This window comes from Syngnathoides biaculeatus, chromosome 13 (genome assembly GCF_019802595.1).
Source record: "Syngnathoides biaculeatus isolate LvHL_M chromosome 13, ASM1980259v1, whole genome shotgun sequence".
Lineage (NCBI taxonomy): Eukaryota > Metazoa > Chordata > Actinopteri > Syngnathiformes > Syngnathidae > Syngnathoides > Syngnathoides biaculeatus.
This window is the reverse complement of record NC_084652.1, coordinates 12,754,935-12,775,381: the sequence shown is the minus strand read 5'-3', so window position 1 is coordinate 12,775,381 and position 20,447 is coordinate 12,754,935. Positions and strand designations below refer to the sequence as shown.

The window sequence follows — 20,447 nt, the reverse complement described above, 5'->3', positions numbered from 1 at the left end:
TTAACACTATGAGCTCTGCCCTCTTGCCGCAGCGACCTAAGGCAAAGGACAAAATCAGGAGGAACGAGTGATGTTCCATCTAATCGTTTGTTGCAGCTCAAACGAAGATACCGCGTGGTGGCTCGCACCGTCCGCTGTGCTCTAATTCGGGAATAGAAGCTAGCAGCTAGCGTTGAAAAACAGACATCGAAGCGCAGACAGAGGGCCCCGATTGGCGTTCGAAGTCCTCTCGCCGCCCATCATCACCGCCGTCGTCGTTGTGTCCATTCTACGTGTGTATTCCTCACCAAGGCGAAGAAACATCCACGAGAAGACATACGGGACAGCAGCAAGCGGTTTTGTTTTGCTCCTCTGCCGCAGCCCGGAGGTCTGCTGCTCGGCAGAGTATGCTAAATAATGAGCCAAAGGGACACACTGGTTCATTTGTTCGCCGGAGGGTGAGTTCCATAACATCTCTTGACGTTATTCAATAAATAATAAATGACGTCGTTGCACAAACGTCGCTCATTTATTGAGATGACTTCGGCAATGTGTCGGAACTCTCATAATGTCAAAGTTGTCCAATATGGAAAAAAATATATACTAAGATATAAATACTGTGTGCACTGACTGTTTCCCGTTTAACGGGACAAAATATTGCAGTAATCGGCTTTTACTCTGAAAGGCGTGCTGTGGTTCGTTTGAATGGGGATAATGTCGCGTACCTGTGTTTTTGTGAGCTGTTAGGAAGGCTGGAATCACAAAATTATCTATCTATCTATCTATCTATCTATCTATCTATCTATCTATCTATCTATCTATCTATCTATCTATCTATCTATCTATCTATCTATCTATCTATCTATCTATCTATCTATCTATCTATCTGACGGTAACATTAGAAGAGAAAATAAACGGAGGGTATTAAATATTCTTCAGTTTACTCTTCTGCAGACTGGTCTTACGGCCCCGCATTAAAGACAATGACAAAAGCAATGTCCATTGTGGCTATTTTGCTTTCATCTGCACACAAACCCCACTGGAATTGACAGATACTAATCTGATGACAAAGCAACACCTCCAAGGGACATGTAGGTCGCGGAAAGAGTAGGTTTCTTGCGGAAGAAGTGAGCTCACGCTCCCTGCACATGCAGCAGCACTTCGCACAGCCCTGAAAACTAGGCTAAGGGTCACACCGCAGCCTGAGCACGAATGTGGGTCGGCCTCATGAAAAGTAAATATAGCTGGTGCTACTATGAAGAGAGAGAGTGCACCTTTTCTCCCAACTGCATAGATATCCGCAAACGATACTGTTATTTAGTATCAGTGTAACCTATTCTTAGCATTCCAGGAATCGAACTTTGTTTTTTACAGTTACAGTTTTTTTTTTAAAAATAGATCGACGTGGAAAAATTCACAGGCATTTGCTGGAATGGAAACGAGTAAACTGAGCTCCATGTTTGAAGTTTTTGACACAGTACTTTGTTTAGTTCTTACTTTGGGCTTCAGTGAAGGTCAAAGCAACCTGATCACAGATTTATCAAATTCATTCCGCTTTTAACATCAAGTGCATCTAACATACAGACTAAATTATCACAAGCAGTGGTGTCTTTGCACGCAACTGTAAGTAACGTTTTTATTTTGGACTCATGTTCTTTAGCTATTTGAACTTTTCACGTCTTCCATTTCTCAGTTGCACCTATAATTGAATGCTAATTACAATTTTCACTTTGTTCCTGTCCCATTGTCCCACTCCAAATTTCTATGGCTCTCCCCACCTCAACTTTCTTCTCTGGTTTCTGTCCAGATGTGGGGGTACAGTGGGGGCCATTTTGACTTGTCCTCTGGAAGTGGTGAAGACCAGACTCCAGTCCTCCTCAGTCACGCTTTACATCTCTGAAGTCCAGCTCAGCACCGTAAACGGAGCCAGCGTCGCTCGTGTAGCTCCGCCGGGGCCTCTGCACTGTCTCAAGTAAGGAAAATAATGTCAAATTAAATTAAATTATTTGTACCACACATTAACAATCACTGCAATAAGATAAATCGCAATACTGTAATAAACATTGCTGCACTAACTTTCCCTGTTCACACACTGGGGTTTATAATTGTCATTTGAGGTGTTCAGAGCACAAAAGTTATAAGTCTTTAACAAATAACAGCTGATATATTATTTAATTAATACAATGACTTGTGTGTCTAATTGTAGTGTTATCTATAATTTATAGTTTAAAAGCTTTGAAAAGTCACATCATATTGTCATTTATTACATTTTATATGGCTTAAATTATCACACGGGGATATTTGCGGTTGCAGGTGTAATAACAGTCATTAACCTATCAAGTAAACATTCACTTTTGATACATTACCTGGCAGCCAAATTCCACAAGTGTTATGCTTAGCACATTACGTAATCCATGTGATCATGTGTCTGTGCAAGCTTTCTTTATCTTGATTAATTATTTTCAAACGGATATCAAGCTTGTAATGTTACACTTGTCTGACTTTGGTGTGGGCAGCGTCGGCGCAGTTCCCACACAGTGATGGCGTCTACATGTGTCCTGCGACTGACTGGCGACCAGTTCACTGTGTAGTTTGTCTTTTGCCTGAAATCGTCTGGGATAGCCTCCAGGCACCCCGCGACCCTAACCAGGATAAGGGGTGTTGAAAACTGAGTGATCGGATCTGAAGTTACTATTTTTGTTTTTTTGTCGCAGATTTTTGCAAGAAGATAACACAGATGTACCAATTCTTAATGTAAAGAGCAATGTGTCTTTTACACGGCGTTTTTATTTTATTCAGCAGCAACAGACAGTCAACAATAACAACAGGCTTTAAATTACTAATTGGTGTGATTGTGACCTGCGACTGCAAATGACTGATACAGGATAAGTACTAGAAAATAACTGGAATTTAAAAAATTTGCTGCGCAAAGGCATTTCTTTGTGGCTTCACTTTTTTTTTAATGTTTGTTTCTTTTAACCAAAACAAATCGGTGACTTGTGCCGCGACAAGCAGAAACCTCACACCACTGTTCCAGATGAGAATAGAGTGGCATGGGAAGGAAGGGAATAGGAAAAGTGTTCTCAGACTGAAGTACAGAAGGTTGGCATGCTCTGAGAGGAACCCTTGTCATGTTATTTCATGATTTTGGTTGTGCAACTATGTGTGAAAGTTTCATTTTACTAGAAGCTCTCACACTGGGAGGCTAAATCACACTCTGTTTTTGTCATTTGGCACCTGTAATAAATAATTTTCATTTTTTTTCAAAGGAGCGGGAAAAAAATACCAATCTTTAATAGAATGGAATTTTCAGTCTTTGAACTCAAATGAATGCACAAGTAGTTATTATCATTTATACTACTGTAAAGATCACCAGACCAAAGGCAACTGCCACTTTTTATTTTTGGTGTCTCAGTATGTTGATAGTGGCCTTGTAAATGTCATCTTTTAAAGAGAGTGGCAGGCCATGGCGGGTCACCCTACTAGTGGTGATTTTGTAGTACATTTGTCTTGAAGGAATGACATTGTATCTACATTTACCAGGAAACAGCTGCTTTTCCATATGTAATAGTGTTTAGGTTTATTTTGAAACTTGAAAAGTCCCGTGTGGCTTGAAAAACAAGTGCATATATTTTTTTTTGGTTTAACATTTGGCTTCAGTCAGTCACGTGCACTTGAACATAAAACATGGCTGTATACTTGTGTACAGTATATATAAAGTCAATTGTTTTCTCTTTACAGGTTAATCTTTGAGAGAGAGGGCCTGCGCTCACTCTTCAGGGGATTGGGACCCAACCTTGTGGGCGTGGCACCTTCGAGGTATGTTACCTATTTACCACCATTTGGCTCTATCAATGCCATGTGTCAGGGCCATGGCCAAGCCAATGCCATAGTCGGTGCTTGTCCATGCCCCTGACAGCCAAGCGCTTTCTCTGGCTTTTTTTTTTTTTTTTATGTCTTTAGCAGCACTCATAAGAGCTAAAAGTAAGTAATTACTTTTCAGTTATCCAATGTCAAATTGTAATTGTGGTAAACCCGAGGTATTCCTGCAGGGTGACTAAGGTATAGAACCTTCTGACCCCAAAATCTTTACATTTTCATGTATTAATACTGGAGTTTAATAATATGCCACGAAGAGTGATTCCCAAAGACTTTAGTCTTACAACTGTGTCCTTAAAGGTAAATGGTTTACAAATGCTTTTGAATAAAAACACCACCATGTTTAGCGGAGCAAAAACGTAGTCGTGGTGAAGACTATCTTTTCCGCTTACAACCCAGGCTAAACTTGGCTCCTCACACAACTCTAAAGATCTTAGTCTCTCAGTGTAGAAATATTAATCACTTGACTTCCGATGTTTTTCAAGTTATGAACTGTCGTTCGGCCGAGGTTTTGCTTTGACTTGCAAGCAAACATTTGAGATAAGAGCGCTGTATGGTGCCAATGACCTCAACTCACATCACAACTAGCAGCGTTTGAGCAGATTATTACCAATTCTGCAAAAAGCAACTGTCGTTATTCTAGACTATTTTTGAGCAAGTTGCTTGAATCCTTCATAATTTTCTTTTCTAAGCTCCTAGCTCCCAAAAACAAAATTGGCAACGTATATGAAACGCTGCCTAGTCGGTTGGAATGCAGTTGGTTGCGGACCGCTCAGTGATTTGAAATTTCTACTTACAAATTGTACAAAGCAAGATGTTTCCTCTCTCTGTGCCTGATCAGTTGGGGTTGCATAATAGCCTGAGGTCAGCCAATAAGACCCTGTTGAAAAACTGCAGCAGAAGGTGCTGGCAAGTTGTCACAGAGGGCAGTTGCCGTAATGAGGCAGTAGTGTTGTTGTTTAATTAGGTCTTGTTGCTTCATTCCTTAGTTCTAAGTCCCTAATAGTCCATTGTGTGATATAAGTTAAAAATGTATGTTTTCCAGTACTACATTTGCACACACTTGGTTTTGCACGCTATTCATGCCCGAAGAGGGAAAGGCAAAATCCATCAAACCACATGAGTTACTGTAAGTTGAAAAGAATAGTGGTTGTTCCCCAAAAAAATTCAGTTTTTGAAATTCTCTGAAACTTTTTTTGACAAGGGGGTGTTTAAACATTTTTTTAAATTGTAGTTTTCATTGTCAGAGCATTCAGCCGCTAGCATATTTATGCCAAGGCCGAACTCTAAAACTAGATCGCCTTAGATGCCTCATTGCTGGCGTAGCTGCTAGTAAAACAGACAAAATTATTTAATTCTGTTAAATGCCTCAATAATGACAGATTGGAATTGCAAACTAAATAAAGATATATCCAACTGTTAAAATATGTGTCTGGCACTATCACTTCATGTTGCCTGTGCTTTGTCTTTCAAATTTTATCATTTACATTCAAGAAACGTACAAGAAAATTTGTGATAAATGTTCACTTACAAGTCCATGTCTTCAGTATTAGATAAGGGAACATGAAATCTAGTAAAAATAGAGAACAGTATGTGTGGTGTCTGTGAACAAACAATAATGCTGTAACAACTCATTTTATGACTGGTATGACCAGAGTAATTCCTAAACAGTCATGTCTCTCTCATAACACCATGTCTACCATTAATTTAAGACTACCACGCAGCATTCCACCATTACAAATGTGAGTGGGTTGTAACACTAGGAAGCCACAAACCACAGTGGCTGGTTAGCAAAAAAAGGAATTTCAAGCCCTGTTCATAACACTGGAATGCCAATGCGAGTTAAGTTGGCCTGGCTGTGGTGGGTTGGATTGTTAGCATTAACCTGGCAAAATGTTCTAAGTAAAGGTTGTGTAGTTGTTTTGAATACAATACTCTTAATTCTCTTTATTTTATGTTTAGTTGGATAATAAATTTCAACTTGGACCGGCAATAAAACCCAGCTAGAATCAACCACTTAGCCTCTTTTTTTAAGTACCGAAAATTGTGAACTTGGGGTTGGGGGGTATTGAAAGCTTGTCAAGCTGGACAGGCTGAAACAATCTGCGCTCCCCAGTTGGAAAACTACTCCCCTATGCTAACTTGTGGTGGGGGTCAGTGGACCGGTTAAAGGCACCAAGTAATCAGGTTGCAATTCCTTTTGTCTCCTGCATATAGATCAGCTTGTGTTATACATCACTTATTAAGTATGAGAGATAAAGTTTCAGGTCAGCATGATCAAGTTGGTATATATACTCATGTTTCAAAACAACGACGGTGAGGAGAGGTTGCTGGGTTTAATTCCATCTAGTTGAAATGTTGATTAAATCCTCAGAATTTATTTTTTTAATGTGCATAGCCTATTTCAAGAGTTATAATGCCCTCTTAAGCTGATTATGCATTTCACAAGCTAGAGACAAAACGTTAATCACTGAATCTTGTGTACATTTTCACAAGTCATTTCCAATACAGAACTATACAGCTACAGTGGGGCAAAAAAGTATTTCGCCAGCCACCAATTGTGCAAGTTTTTCCAATTACAAAGATGAGCGAGGGTTGTCATTTTCATCATAGGTATACCTCACATACAAGAGACAAAAAGAGAAAAAAAATCCAGAAAATCACATTGGCTGATTTTTACAGACTTTATTAACAAATGATGGTGGACAATAAGTATTTGATCAATAACAAAAGTTCACATCCATACTTTGTTATAGACCCTTAGTTGGCAGTGACAGACATTTTCTGTACGTCATCACAAGGTTTTCACACACTGTTGCTGGTATTTTGGCCCATTCCCCCAAGTACATGTCCTCTAGAGCAATGATGTTTTCGGGCTGTCACTGGGCAACACAGACTTTAAACTCCCTCCAAAGATTTCCTATGAGGTAAAGAGCTGGAGACTGGCTAGGCCACTCCACGACCTTGAAATGCCATTTACAAAGCCACTCCTTCATTGCCTGGGTGGTGTGTTTGGGATCATTGTCGTGCTGAAAGACCCACTCACGTTTCATCATCAATGCCCTTGCTGATTGTGGGAGGTTTTCCCTCAAAATGTCATTATACATGGCCCCGTCAATGCTTTCCTTTACACGTATACGTTGTCCTGGTTCCATTGCAGAAAAACAACTCCAGAGCATGATGATTCCATGCCCATGCTTCACAGTAGGTATCGTGCTCTTTGGATGCAACTCAGCATTCCTTCTCCTCCAAGCACTATAAGTTCAGTTTTTACCCAAAACTTCTATTTGGGTTTCATCTGATGAGATGATATTGTCCCAATCCTCTTCTGGATCATCTAAATGCTTTCTAGCAAACTTCAGACAAGCCTGGACATGTACTGTCTTAAGAAAGGGGCCACGTCTCTCACTATAGGATTTCAGTCCCCTGCGGTGCAGTGTGTTACTGTTCCTTGGACAGCTCTTTTGGTTTGGCCTTAATTGGAATTTGAAGTGTGACTGTTTGAAGTTATGGACAGGTGTCTTTTATATTGATAAATTCATACAGGTACCATTACTGCAGGTAACAAGCGGAGGACAGAGGTACCTCTTAAAGAACAACTTAGAGGTCTGTGAGAGCCAGAAATCTTGCTCGTTTGTAGGTGACTAAATATTTATTTTTCACCATAATTGCTTTGTAAGTTCTTGTTAAATAAATGACATTTTCTGGATTTCATTTCTCATTTAGTCTCTCACATGTAATTTGTAGCTATGATAAAAATTACAGGACTCTCTCATCTTTTTAAGTAGGAAAACCTACGCAATTGGTAGCTGACAACATTTTCTTGCCCACAGTAATACTGTTCATGGTCACAGGGAAGTTGTAGCTTTTGGCTCATCCCACAGTTGGGAAGAGTAATACATTAACCTAATATACAAAGCCCATTAAACGTGTTGTCATTAACACAACTACTGCTTTTGCCTCGAAAAGAACATCTGATTATCTTAGCCTGCAGTGTGCCATTTGCACAAGTACTCTCCATAACTGAAGATTAACGTTAGCATTGATGTCAAGGATAACACAATATGAGAAGAGTCCAGGCTGGTTCACAAACATGGGGGGAGCTCTTGTACTGAAGCGATCATCAAATAATTGTCAGAAGATGTCATACTTGCTGTCTTTCATGTCCAATAATTGGTAATATTGCCATCATCATCATCGATTTCAAACCTGATTCCACAACCCGCTTCTAAAAATGTTAATATCCTTATTTACCACAGGGCAATCTACTTTGCTGCCTATTCAACAGCCAAGGAGAAGCTGAATGGCGTGCTGGAGGCCGACTCAACCCAGGTGCACATGGTGTCTGCTGGGATGGCAGGTAACCGAGGTCCCCCCCCTCCCTTATGTCTGTTTGTCTGTCTGGATAGCTTGCTGTCTGTCTGTCAGTCACTGCCTGGACAGTGTCTCTCAGTGATGGGTTTATAGGTAGAAAGTCCAAAGTATGACAGAATTACTCCCTCAATATTCAACAGATGCATTATTTTTCTTCACATTGAATTATTCCCCCGCCCCCCACCCCACCCTTCAATTTTTTACATCTGTGGGTACATCTGTACACCATTAATATTTGGAGAATGCTAAAGCTAATAATAGATACATGTTGTTATTACTTTAACACATATATAGAAAAGGGGTATTCCAGAAAGCACAATTTAAGACTCTCAGGATCATACAAAAGTGTGTTCTTACTTTCTTTGATCATTTTATAACTAAAGAAAATGGGTCTTTAAAAAGCATGTTTAAAAAAAAAAAAAGTATAGTGGAACCTTAAACATCAAATTTTTGCTTTAATACAACAGGTCTACAAGCACTGTTCATTAGTTAACAGTTGTCAGTTGGTTTAAAAAAATAAAGTAATTTATTCTGCTTCACCAACAAAAATAGTTCCACGAATTGTAGCGTGAGCCACAGAATTGGGCATTTTGCGTTTTCTCGCGTCAACATTGACAAAGAATGTAATGAAACGAAGCTTGTTTACACTGATAGAAAGATTTGAACTCTTTGTCCACTTCGTGCCAATTCGCATCACGCTATTCCGTCATTTAGTGGGTGATCCACAATGAGCAAACTTTACTCAAAGTAGCCCGGAAATGCAAAATCAAGCCACTCAACAAGAGGATTGTGTACTTATTAGGTGCATTACAATGTTGGCCGAGTTTTCACTCCTGTTGGTACACTTGAGCTGTCATTCATGTGGCATTTAATCACATTAGCAGATCGGGAGGTTTGCAGTAACATCTCTGGGTTTCTTCTGTTTCCTTGCCTTTGACAAACATTTATACATATATTGTATTATATAAATGTTATTTCTATAAATACAGCTTTGCAATATACAGCTATGTTTGATAATCATTGATTGTTTTAGACCAGCGGTCGGCAACCTTTGACACCGAAAGAGCCATTTGAACCCGGTTTCCACGGAAAAGAAAACACTGGGAGCCGCACATCTAAAATGAAGAAAAAAAAAAACTTCTACTACTTTACCGCAGCATGTTTCTCCATTGGCTTTGCCGGGCTTGAAAGTCACTCAAAATAGACGGCGTTTCAGCGGGTATACCCGCTTCCGCAGTGTGACGTCTATTTTGAGCGACGAAAAAATAATATCAAATAATTTAATTAATATTTTAATATTTCAAGATCACAATCTTCAAATTTAGAACTAAAATAATATAAAAACTAACACAAATAAAACGCACTTCAATTAAATACAAAAAAAAAATTTTTAGTAATTTATTTTCCCAAGCCAATCAGAGCCGCATTATAAGGATGAAAGAGCCGCATGAGGCTCCGGAGCCGCGGGTTGCCGACTGCTGTTTTAGACCAAATGAGAAATTAAAAGACCTGTGTATTGGAATGACATGTTAATTCAAAAGTCACATTGATGTTGTACTGTAACATCATCACTCATGAAATGACTTGTTCAATGAAAAATGTAAATGTTAAAAAATAGTTTGAAAAGGTTAAATGCAGTTGAATTGTACCTAATAGTTAAATACAACGGAAAAAGAGTTAATTAATATACTGTATTGGATTACAAATACAGTAGTCTGAGCCACTGAAGCATTATGCAAAGTTGATGGTTCTTAACGTATTACTAGAGGGGGCCAGCGTAGTGCAAGTGGTACTGTACTCATACTGCACTTTGAGAATCACTGAATTGAAGGCAGACTGGATTTTCTGATGTCTTGCTCTACCTCATGTTTGACCTCAATCTCAAAGGCATATATTTCCAGAAAACCCAAGATCAATTTCCAAATGTTTGAAATTTGAGGTTCCACTATACCATTGTCAGTTATTTTTGCTTGATTTATCCCGAGACCACAATAGTAAATCAGTGATTGATGAGTTTTCTGGCCCACTGTAGATTACTTGCTGGCTCCATTCCTGCCTTCTGCTACCACTAACATCTACACTAATATGCACCGTGAGTTTTGGAGCTGTTAAAAAAAAAAAAACATCACAAGGTCCTCAAAGTTTAGGTTGTGCTTTTTAAAGATTCTTATAAATCAATTGCAACACCATTTCCTACATTTTATTTTCAATCATCATCCTCCCCTTTTTATTTCATTTACTTTTTATTTTGACATATTTTAACATCGCAGTTGTTACTTAAACAATGTGGTCTGGGCCCCCTTCTTTGCTCTGTCTGTATAGAGGAGAGAGCACGGCCCCCAGTGGTCAACAGGGGCCCCTGGCACTCGGGCGGACACGTCAGGTAGCACCTCATTTCATTACACTGGTATGACAGTGATTTCAACTAGTATTAGTAAGATGTGGCTTTTAATTGTAATGATGATAGCATTGCTTCTGGCAATGTGTTAGCCTCTGGTCTGTATTTTCTTCTGTTGCTTTGCCTAAGCATTCTATTACCTCTGCAGTAATAGATAAGTAAAGACACCTCTGTATATTTTTGTTGTTGTCGTTAAAGAAATGCTAACCTTGTCAACAATATAGAGAAGTATTTGCTCTATTTTCTTGTCAACCATCACCACGTCGTTTGTCGTTGAGGAGTTACAATTGGTATTATTGCCAAGAGGCTGTCGTGTCATTTCAGATTAGTTTCAAGACAACAACAGTGCTATTTTTAATACACAAATGCACACTTGAATGTGACAATCATCGTGTTATGTGTAGTTGGCAGCATTTGACTGTTTTTTACATCCTCTTTTGTGTTCCTCAAAATATTTTGGCCAGGCTGTTGCCAATGTTTTAAGTACATAATAGTCAACAATTTGACCTGAAATCCACTAAAAAACTAATGATGTATTGTAAAAACATGTTTCATTTGAATTCCATACATCAACTTGGTTATGTTTACTAGTTCTGCAAAGTATTATTGATAAACAATAGCACCCCCCTGCGGTAAGGCTGTGGTCTTGTTTATAGTCCCAGTTTTACACACGGACTTTTTTCTTTCCTGTAATTAAAAACATATTGTATGTCTTAAAGTAGGTCAAACCATAGTGGGGGTTGTCACGTGCCTTTAAAAAGATCATTATTGCATAAGATGTGACTGCATGTCTACTGTAAAATACATTACTTCAATAGTTGAAACTAAATTAAAAAAAATGTTTTAAACTTAATTTTCACTTTCACTTCTATGTCTTAAAAGAAAACTACAGTGGTACCTTGGCTTACAAGTTTTTCATTGCGTGATCAAGCTCGGGGCTTAATTTACTCATTTAACAAAAGACAGTTTGTCCATTGAAATGACCTACATGCCATTAAACCATTCCAGACCCTCCAAGAACCAAACATTTTTTAAAATCTAAGTAAAAATGGTACTGCATTGTAATGTAATATAAAAACATGAGAATTTAAAAAAACATTTGTTTTTACAACGTGTAATTAAGCCAAAAGTCACACATTTGTGCGCGTGCACAAATACCCTGTCCCCCCTCCACAGACACACATTGTAGTACATTTGTGTATTAAGGGGTGCCTTTAAGAGGCGTGGTCAAGTAAGGCGCATTAAGAGCCTGGAGTCACTCGTGTCGGCAGTTCCCCATGTATTCACTTCAGTTTTAGTGTCTCTTCCATGCTCCTTCCAAATGTTCTTTTCATTCAGCTTCACCCAATCAGTGAGTTAAAAAAACAATAACTGATCAATAATCCGATCCAAAGATGAAGCAATGACTCTATTTAGATGACCTTTTCATTTACCATATGCACTTGTGTACTTAATTGCTCAAATATTTACCATAAATCAATTTATCCTATTGTAAAAAAATGTATGATCTTCGATTAGATAGTAGTAAGTACATGCAGCAATTATTGTATTTACATTTGATAACATTTTTGTCTGTTGTTGTGCCTTGAGTTATTTCATTTTCAAAGTTTGTGCCTTGGCTCCATAAAGGGTGGAAATGACTGGTCTAGTCAGATCACGTATCGAATTGTACTTCAGCACGTTTACACACAACCACTAGCACTAGGTTCCTAGGCCGCGTAACGTTTTGTTGATGGCTTGCAAGCCGTATCGTATTAAAAGTATATGAACACACTGCAAGTAAACCTTACACGAATGTCCTCCGCTGTCTGAGCACCGGTTACACCCCCCTCCCCCATTTTCTTCTTATAATAATGTCGGGCGGTCCACTCGTGTTGTCATCCGGTAGCCAGTGTATCTGGTTCCATTTAAGTTGGCAAGATAAAGCCCAATGATCATAAAAAACAAGATGTGGTGGTAAAGTCGAGTTTTTTTTTTTTTTTTTTTAAATTTCTGTCGGATTCAATAAATGGCCAAAAGTGCATTGACGAGTTTAACTATTTGCCCACGTGAAAGTATTACAGTACCTTAATTACTCATTTGAGTGGTAGCATATCAGAAGCTCACTCATATCTCAAATTTTGGCTCACAAGACAAAATATGTTAAAAAAAAATTGACAGGCAACCACTCACAGCTTGAAAAACTGCAATGTGGGTCACTCATAAGTCAAAGTACCACTGTACACAAAATAGGTAGAAGGACCGGGGGGGGTTGGATTTGAGTTCATCCTCATGTAACATCCTACCAAATGTCTTTTCCTTTTTGACAAATGGACAAGGTTAGCATTTCCGTTCTTACCAAGCCATTTAATGCAGCCTTTTCTTCCTGTGTTATTTACCACAGTATGTTACACACAGGAATAGCAGGAAGGCTAAGAATTCCCCTCCTGCTTTTGCACACGTGTTGTTCTTGGCCTCGAACTGGAATTTTGATCCGGTTCGCCTCTCTTGCGTCTGCTGTCTCTGATGAGGAATAAAAGGGTGGGATGAATTAGACACAAATTGGGAATACAATATTGTAAATGTAAACATGCAAGTAAGAAGGGAAGGGGTTTAGAGTTGGGGAAAGATGGAATCCATCTCTGAACAGGTTTTTGGGTCAAGTGGGTAGATGTGACTGCTGCTTGTGTGTGACTGTGGTACAGAAAAGCCTGTGTCTATTTTAGGGCTTTACTGTAAAGCTTTCACCCCTGCGTGATTGGGTGGGACATCCCCGCCATCTGAGCCCCCCATATCTGCAGGCTACTAGCTGCAGCGGGGAGGAGCTGGAGGAGCTTTGCCCCTCCCCCGTGAGTACATGCCATAGACGCTACCTTCTATTTCTTCCCTCTTTTTGTCTTCTGCCTCCTCCTCCTCCTCCTCTTCTTTATGTTCTTCTCTCCAACCGACCTGCGTCAAGATAGGGCTGCGTTTGTACCACAAGATGTGATTGAGGTCCCAATTGTTCTGTCCTTAGCTCTTCTAATAGTGGTTGTTTTCATTCGATTTGTGTTATTTTTGAATAGCCCAAAGTATCAACACGTTATGCACCATCCAGCACTGGCTATAGTTTACAGTAAAGAAAATGCACACACTCACCACTGCTTGTTTATGCATTTTCTTCAACTTCATTTTGGATCTATACCTTTATGTTTAAGATAAGATAACTGGAAAGAAAGGCAGATGAGAAATAGGAAAAGGTGCCTCCCACTTTTCGGAAATATAAACTCACATTAGTCCTACTGAATAATGGAGGTATCTCCTCCACACTTTAATTTGTTGCTCTACCAGGTTTTACTAGATTAATTTAAATGGTGACTGCCACAAGTGTCTCTGCACACACCTAACCAACTAACTGCTAAATAAAAGGAGCAATGCCACACACCAAATGATATGGCCAAATGCGATTGGCTTGGACCATAGTGAAAAAAATAGTTAGCAATAGAAACAAATTGCTGCACAACAACTGATTGAGCACCTTACATCTACCGTTGTGATAAAACAAAGAAACACAGAGCCGATATTGGTTATTGAGGATCCATATGTACAATGTACTGGACAGTATAATTTTTCTATTTAACTACAAAACAATGCGTGATTGTCAAGGAAGAAGGGGATTGCTACAAAGACAGGAAAAAGGTGAAAATAAAGGAGGGATTATGGATATTTTGAGAGGCTGTTGGCATGATCGGTCACCCCAATGCTGTAATTGCTCACGTGTATTTTCGTGACAGAGACTTTCTGCACTTTGCTCTCTAGGCACAGGTAGATATGAAATTAGAATTTGTTCATTCATTAATTTTCTGTCCCTACTCGGGTCACAAGTGTGCTGGAGCCTATCACAGCTATCTTCGGGTGTGACGCGGCGTACACCATGATCGCAGGGCTCATAGAAAAAAAACAACAACCATTGGCACTCACATTCACAACTACGGGCAATTTAGAGTCTTTAATCGTCCTCCTACACATCTTTTTGGGATGTGTGAGGAAATCAGAGTGCTCAGAGGAAGCCCATGCAAGCATGGGGAGAACATATGAACGCTACATAGGTGAGGCCAGGATTTAAGCCCAGGTCCTCAGAACTGTGAGGCAAATATGATAGCCAGTTGCTCATCATGACCAAAAAATATACTCATAGATTAAAAAATAAAATAAAGCTCATAATAACCACTTTCTGGCTGCTGCAACTTTTGCAACATTTTCCAGCAATTCAAATTTTCAATCGCAGCAAAACTAGTGGCCAGAAGTCACATCGTTCAGTCAGTTTGGGCCATGTTGCTTGGTGTGCGGCGTCCTTTAGATGTGGACTGATGTACGAAAAGAGTAAAAACAACTCTTTACAACTTTACAAGCTCATTACAAATGGAACTATGTTAAGTTTCAGCTTGTCGTTTCACACATTACATATTAATTGAAGATCATAAATTAAGATGTACACATCTGCTGCCTTCTTGCTGTCATTTACCAAGAAATATTTGACAAGAAATGGATATACAGTATACTGTGCATGTGGAGTAAAGTTAAACAATTCATTCATATCCTTGAGTCAACTTTTAAAAGAATTCCTTTAATATTATAGTAATAGCTCACAAAATGGTCAGTTGACACTGTGCTTTTGCACTGTTCTGTTTTTTTTTTTTAAAGTGTAGAATATACAGTGTGGGTGATATAATGTACTATTTCCAACTGATTCTATGTCTGTCTGAAATTAATTGCTCTTTTTCAGGGTTCACTGCCATTACAGCCACTAACCCCATATGGCTGATAAAAACCCGCATGCAGTTGGATTCCAGGTGAGTGAATTTTGAAAGTTATTTCTATTAATGCAATATAAAAACCAACAGTGGGAATGGTGGCACAACCCGTGAGAGTGTTGGCGTGACAATTCGGAAGACCGGGTTCAAATCCCAGTCCTGCCTGTTTGGAGTTTGCATGTTCTCCTCGTGCCTGCCTGCGTTTTCTCCGGGCACTCTGGTTTACTCACACATCCCAAAAACATGCATTAATTGGGGACTCTAAATTGCCCCTAGCTGTGATTGTGAGTGCGGTTGTTTGTCTCGATGTGCCCTGCGATTGCCTGGCAACCAGTTTAGGGTTGATAGCTGGGATAGGCCTCCAGCCCTCCCGTGACCCTTGTGAGGATAAACAGCTCGGAAAATGAATGAATGAATGTAAAAACCAACAGTGCCAGCGTAATTAATTAAATGGTTAATTTTGTTGTGATCACAGGAACAGGGGTGAACGCCGCATGAATGCTTTCGACTGTGTTCGGCGGGTGTATCAGATGGATGGCTTGCGAGGTTTTTACAAGGGCATGTCGGCGTCGTACGCGGGCATCTCTGAGACGGTCATCCATTTTGTCATCTACGAAAGCATCAAACGTAAGCTCCTGCAGTCGAGGGCCCAAGCCAGCATGGAGGGCGAGGAGGAGTCTGTCAAAGATGCCTCTGACTTCATTGGCATGATGCTCGCTGCCGCAACTTCCAAGACCTGTGCCACCACCATTGCATACCCCCACGGTAATGAATATATTGCCCTCACTTTATTGATTTGCAATGGTTGAAGATTAAGTAAAATTGTACAGTTATGGACAGATGGATACATACAGTAATTCATGCACAAGGGGAATTCCTTGTTCAAATATCTCCACAATGAAAAGAGAATAAGAAGCAAAGCAACCGTGTGAAAAACAATTGCAGTGGCACCTGAATAAAACACTCTATTATAACATATCAGAAAAATGGACTGTTGGGACTGAACTATGTGTCCAAAAGTAATTCCATTTGTCCTTTAAAATGCTGTTCAAAAAATGCATTATTTCCAGAATTGGTAGCTGTTGTTTATGGTCACTTTGGCGCAATACCGGCATTGAATGAAACTGATGTATTTCAGGGTCACAATTCCAAAATACGTGGTGGCCATGTTGAATGTGGCGCATTGATGTAGATGCCATGTAATTAATTATTACATTGCTTATCTAATATGCGACTTGCCTATGTTGAGTACTGTATGTCGAGTACTGTATGACAACAATGTCACCATGACAAGTGCACTAGCATGGTAAGTTTGGATAAAATGTGAAACTTTCAAACATACCAGTATACAATAGCTTTGTTCTCCACTGAGTGTTTAAGGCCACGAAAAAACCCCCCAAATCAATCATTTCTTTCTGTACAGTCATAAGGGTGTATAAAATGTAACGAAGGGATAACCCACCCCAATTATTTTGTTACATTGAAGTTCCATAATATTAAAGATATGGCATCTAAAAGATCTTAAAGATGAAAGTGGGTCACCTTTTACTAATTCTGACCTGATGTGTATAAGCTTGAGACCACAAATGTACTCATATTACAACACTCAAGAAAGCTCATGTCTGTAATGTTTTCGAGAGCTAAAGTGTTTTCTTTCAATCAAATATTGAGATGTCTTCACTCTTAATATGTGACTAAATCTGTCCTCATGTACTGATAAAAACGTTCCTCCACTGTCCTACTCCAGAAGTTATCCGCACAAGGCTACGAGAAGAGGGAAGCAAGTACCGCTCCTTCTTCCAAACTCTACTGACCGTACCCAGAGAGGAGGGATACTGGGCGCTATACCGTGGCCTCACCACGCACCTTGTCAGACAGATTCCCAACACGGCCATCATGATGTGCACCTACGAAGTGGTGGTGTACCTGTTTGGACATTAGACCCTGTCGCCCGTTTTTTCCCCGACTCTGTACAGACTGGAAAATGTAAGCCTTTTGGTGAGAAGAAAATGAAGACCAAAGCAAAACCCAACAAGCTGAAATGGACAAGCAGAATACAAAAAAGTAATATGTGAAATATGAAAGGAGGAAGGCCTTTGGTACCATTTCAACCTCTTGACTGCTAGTTCCCGTCCTTAGTTTTTCTGAAGAGATAGATTGCTGAACTTTGCCATGGATAAGAGATGAGCTGACGGAAAGAAAGTTGCCTAACAGAAGGAGCCTCTGGGGGGTCGATGAGGAGCACAATTCAGTGGCCTTAAGTATTGTTTCTACAAGGGATGAGTGAATCGCTGCTTTTCATTCCTATAGAGAACATTTTGGAAGGGGGAATGCTTGAAGATGACTATTTGGCAGGAAGGGTGAGAATAACATAATAACAGTACAGTGAAGCCTCACATATTCAGGGTATGGAATTTGCCTAGTCAAAGATATTTTTGGAACCTATCTGACATTTTTGCTCCAGTCAAATTACATAAAACAACTGTTATTGGTTGTGTCTTTAGATCCTATTATAATTTGTTCAGCGACCACTCTTGTAACTCAAAACGCATCTCTAATCATCTTTACACATTTAAATGAATTGAAATACCATTCAGTTCACCATTCATTGTTTCAGCACCCCCAAATTTTTTTTTCCAAGAAAATTACCACACTATATTACTTGGTAACAACACACAGTAATGGCATATAAAGAATTACTTTTTGACACGTCTTTTAATACAATGGACACTGTCAGTGGTCACTTGGCACTGGTACAAAACAGATACAGACGGGAGACAGTCATTGCTCCTCAGTGAGCCTCAGTATTATTAGCACTTTGCCGAGGATAGAAAACATATGCCAGAGTATTGTTATGGTATTTCAGTGCATTGCATCACCGTTTCTGTTCAAATACCTGTTGGCTAATGATTAGCCTGTCTATGGCATTTTGCATTGTTAACATTTGAGTTAAGTGGACGTTGCTTAGGCAAGGCCACGTTTTTGAATACACAGCATGTAATTCTCTTTGTTTTGTCTTTAATTTGACAGTTTACGTTACCTGGAAGTGGCAATAAATAATCTGAAGACTAATTTTTGAAGAATTGTTGGATATTTGCGAAACCGATGCTTGTTATTTAGTGAGTATAGTTGTTTACTCCCACCATACAGGGCTATTATTATCTCAAAGTTTTGTTTGCAAGTCAAGAAAACAATTCGCTGAACGACTGCTGATGTATTAAAATGTTTTTTTTTTTTAGATAATTCATCTCAACGCACCACTGTATTGGTTTGGCACCATCTTGGTGCTTTGAAATATTTAAATGAGGTAAGGATCTTAAATTAGATAACAGTAGTTATTTGCTGCAATCTTGTGACATCTATTGAAAATGACAGTACAGTATAAACCTTATTGGTGCAAAGTCAGTTCCATCGTGACTTTTGAGCAGGGCTTCACTGTATTTCTAATTTGAAAAGAGAACATTCACATGCGGACCATTTTGAGTTTTTTGTGTTGATAACTGCTTCTCCAAAGTATTACGTCAGAGAAATGTCTCATTTTTTCAGGAATATTACCTTTATCAAGTCCCCAACTCCCATTATCTTTAGATTATTAGATTAACCCTGACTTCAAGCATTCCCCTTGAAGCAATGGATCCCCACTGAAATGCTAATACTACTTGAACTAACCTATCACTCAAACACCTTGTAAGGACAAGCTCTGATTTTTGTGATTTGTGTGACTGTCAAAAGTACCAAAATTACGTATCTTTCAGTGTAAAACTGACTGCAGGTTCGTACCTTACTTAGCCCCCAGAACCTGTATTTATATGTGTAGATGTATTTGTGTCGACCACAGTGAAGATGCAGATGCGCATCTACAGCAATGTGTCTGTATGTGTAATGAATACGTACTAAAGATTACCCACCCCTGACACTAATTTTTAATATCACAAGACAGTGCAGCTGGGAGTATGGAAAAGCTCCTGCGTAGAATGAGCAGGTGCAATTCCCCACTCCTGTGCCACTTCTTCCTTCCTTTGGCTTCCGTGCCGAGCTGATAACATGCACTTTTGTCGCCTCTTATGATGGCTTGTGCTTTGCATTTCATTGTGTGGACTTTTGAGTTGTGTACATTGTTTAGAGGGAAAAAAAAAGAAAAAAATATATATGAAAATGGTATTTTGCGCTACTGTTCTTATAGCAAATTTATTGTACAGTGTTGTGTACTCAGTAGATGTGAATCTTTCCCTGTGTGTATATAATGACAATACTGTATATGCATATCTTTTTTTTTCCCCGTCTGGATATGTTGTTTTTTTCCCCCACCATTTTTGTGCAATTGAACCTTGTTCTGACATGACATTCATCGTGTTTGCCCCCCCCCCCAAAAAAAAAATCAGCAAGGATTAATATATTTCATGCTGTAGGGCAATTACTTTCACACTTTTTACTGTGCGCTTGAGTGGATTTTCTTTTCCGTGACAGTTGTGGGTGTTTCTTAGTCAAGTTAGAATGTTATTTGTTTTGTTTACATAGGAGTACTCGTTTTCATGTTCGAGTCTCCATACAATATGCTTACTTCGAAGTGTTAATATAATGTGAGTTAAAAAAAAAAGAAGGTATAATCCTATTATATTAAATATTTCACCAAGTTGTGGAAATGTGAAAACCTATTCTTCAAGACGATTGTTTTTAACTAACCTGACAGTTTACCCCCTGTGGAATAGAAAGTAGGCACATCATGTTATATAGATAATATGGCCATCTCCACTCTCCCCCAATGGTTTTAACGCATTCTCAGTCCACATGCAGGTTTTATCCATTACCCTAACGCAGTGGTTTTCAAACTTGTTGAGGCGCGCCCCGCTTTTTGGGAGACTTAACTTTTTCCGCCTCCCCCCAATTGAAATTTTCTCTTGGGGCTGGAGGTGCTGACATTGAAAATTGTAAAAAAGTAAGGGAGTGTTACTGGTGACAATTTAAAACAGGGGGTGGAACAATCGGGATCCCATCACCAGTTTGAAAACCACAGCACTTGAGTGAACAAAAAAAAAAAATGCAGA

At 39.3% G+C, this 20,447-nt stretch overlaps 1 protein-coding gene across 4 annotated transcripts; it reads left to right on the top strand.

Annotated features, from left to right (window-relative positions):
• On the top strand, positions 1-20,029 carry slc25a36a (solute carrier family 25 member 36a). Of its 4 annotated transcripts, XR_009797756.1 has the most exons (9): positions 1-437; positions 1,787-1,951; positions 3,721-3,798; positions 8,118-8,218; positions 15,375-15,441; positions 15,878-16,167; positions 17,150-18,521; positions 18,642-18,709; positions 19,339-20,029. XR_009797756.1 is itself a non-coding variant. In XM_061839523.1 (7 exons), exons 1-7 carry the CDS (start codon positions 397-399, stop codon positions 17,341-17,343), a joined length of 936 nt encoding a protein of 311 aa, XP_061695507.1. In that variant the 5' UTR covers positions 1-396; the 3' UTR covers positions 17,344-20,029. The 4 variants fall into 4 exon arrangements, 1 of the variants encoding a protein (XP_061695507.1); XR_009797755.1 differs by having other exon boundaries at positions 18,642-20,029; XR_009797754.1 differs by having other exon boundaries at positions 17,150-18,709.
• Positions 20,030-20,447: the final 418 nt, after the last annotated feature.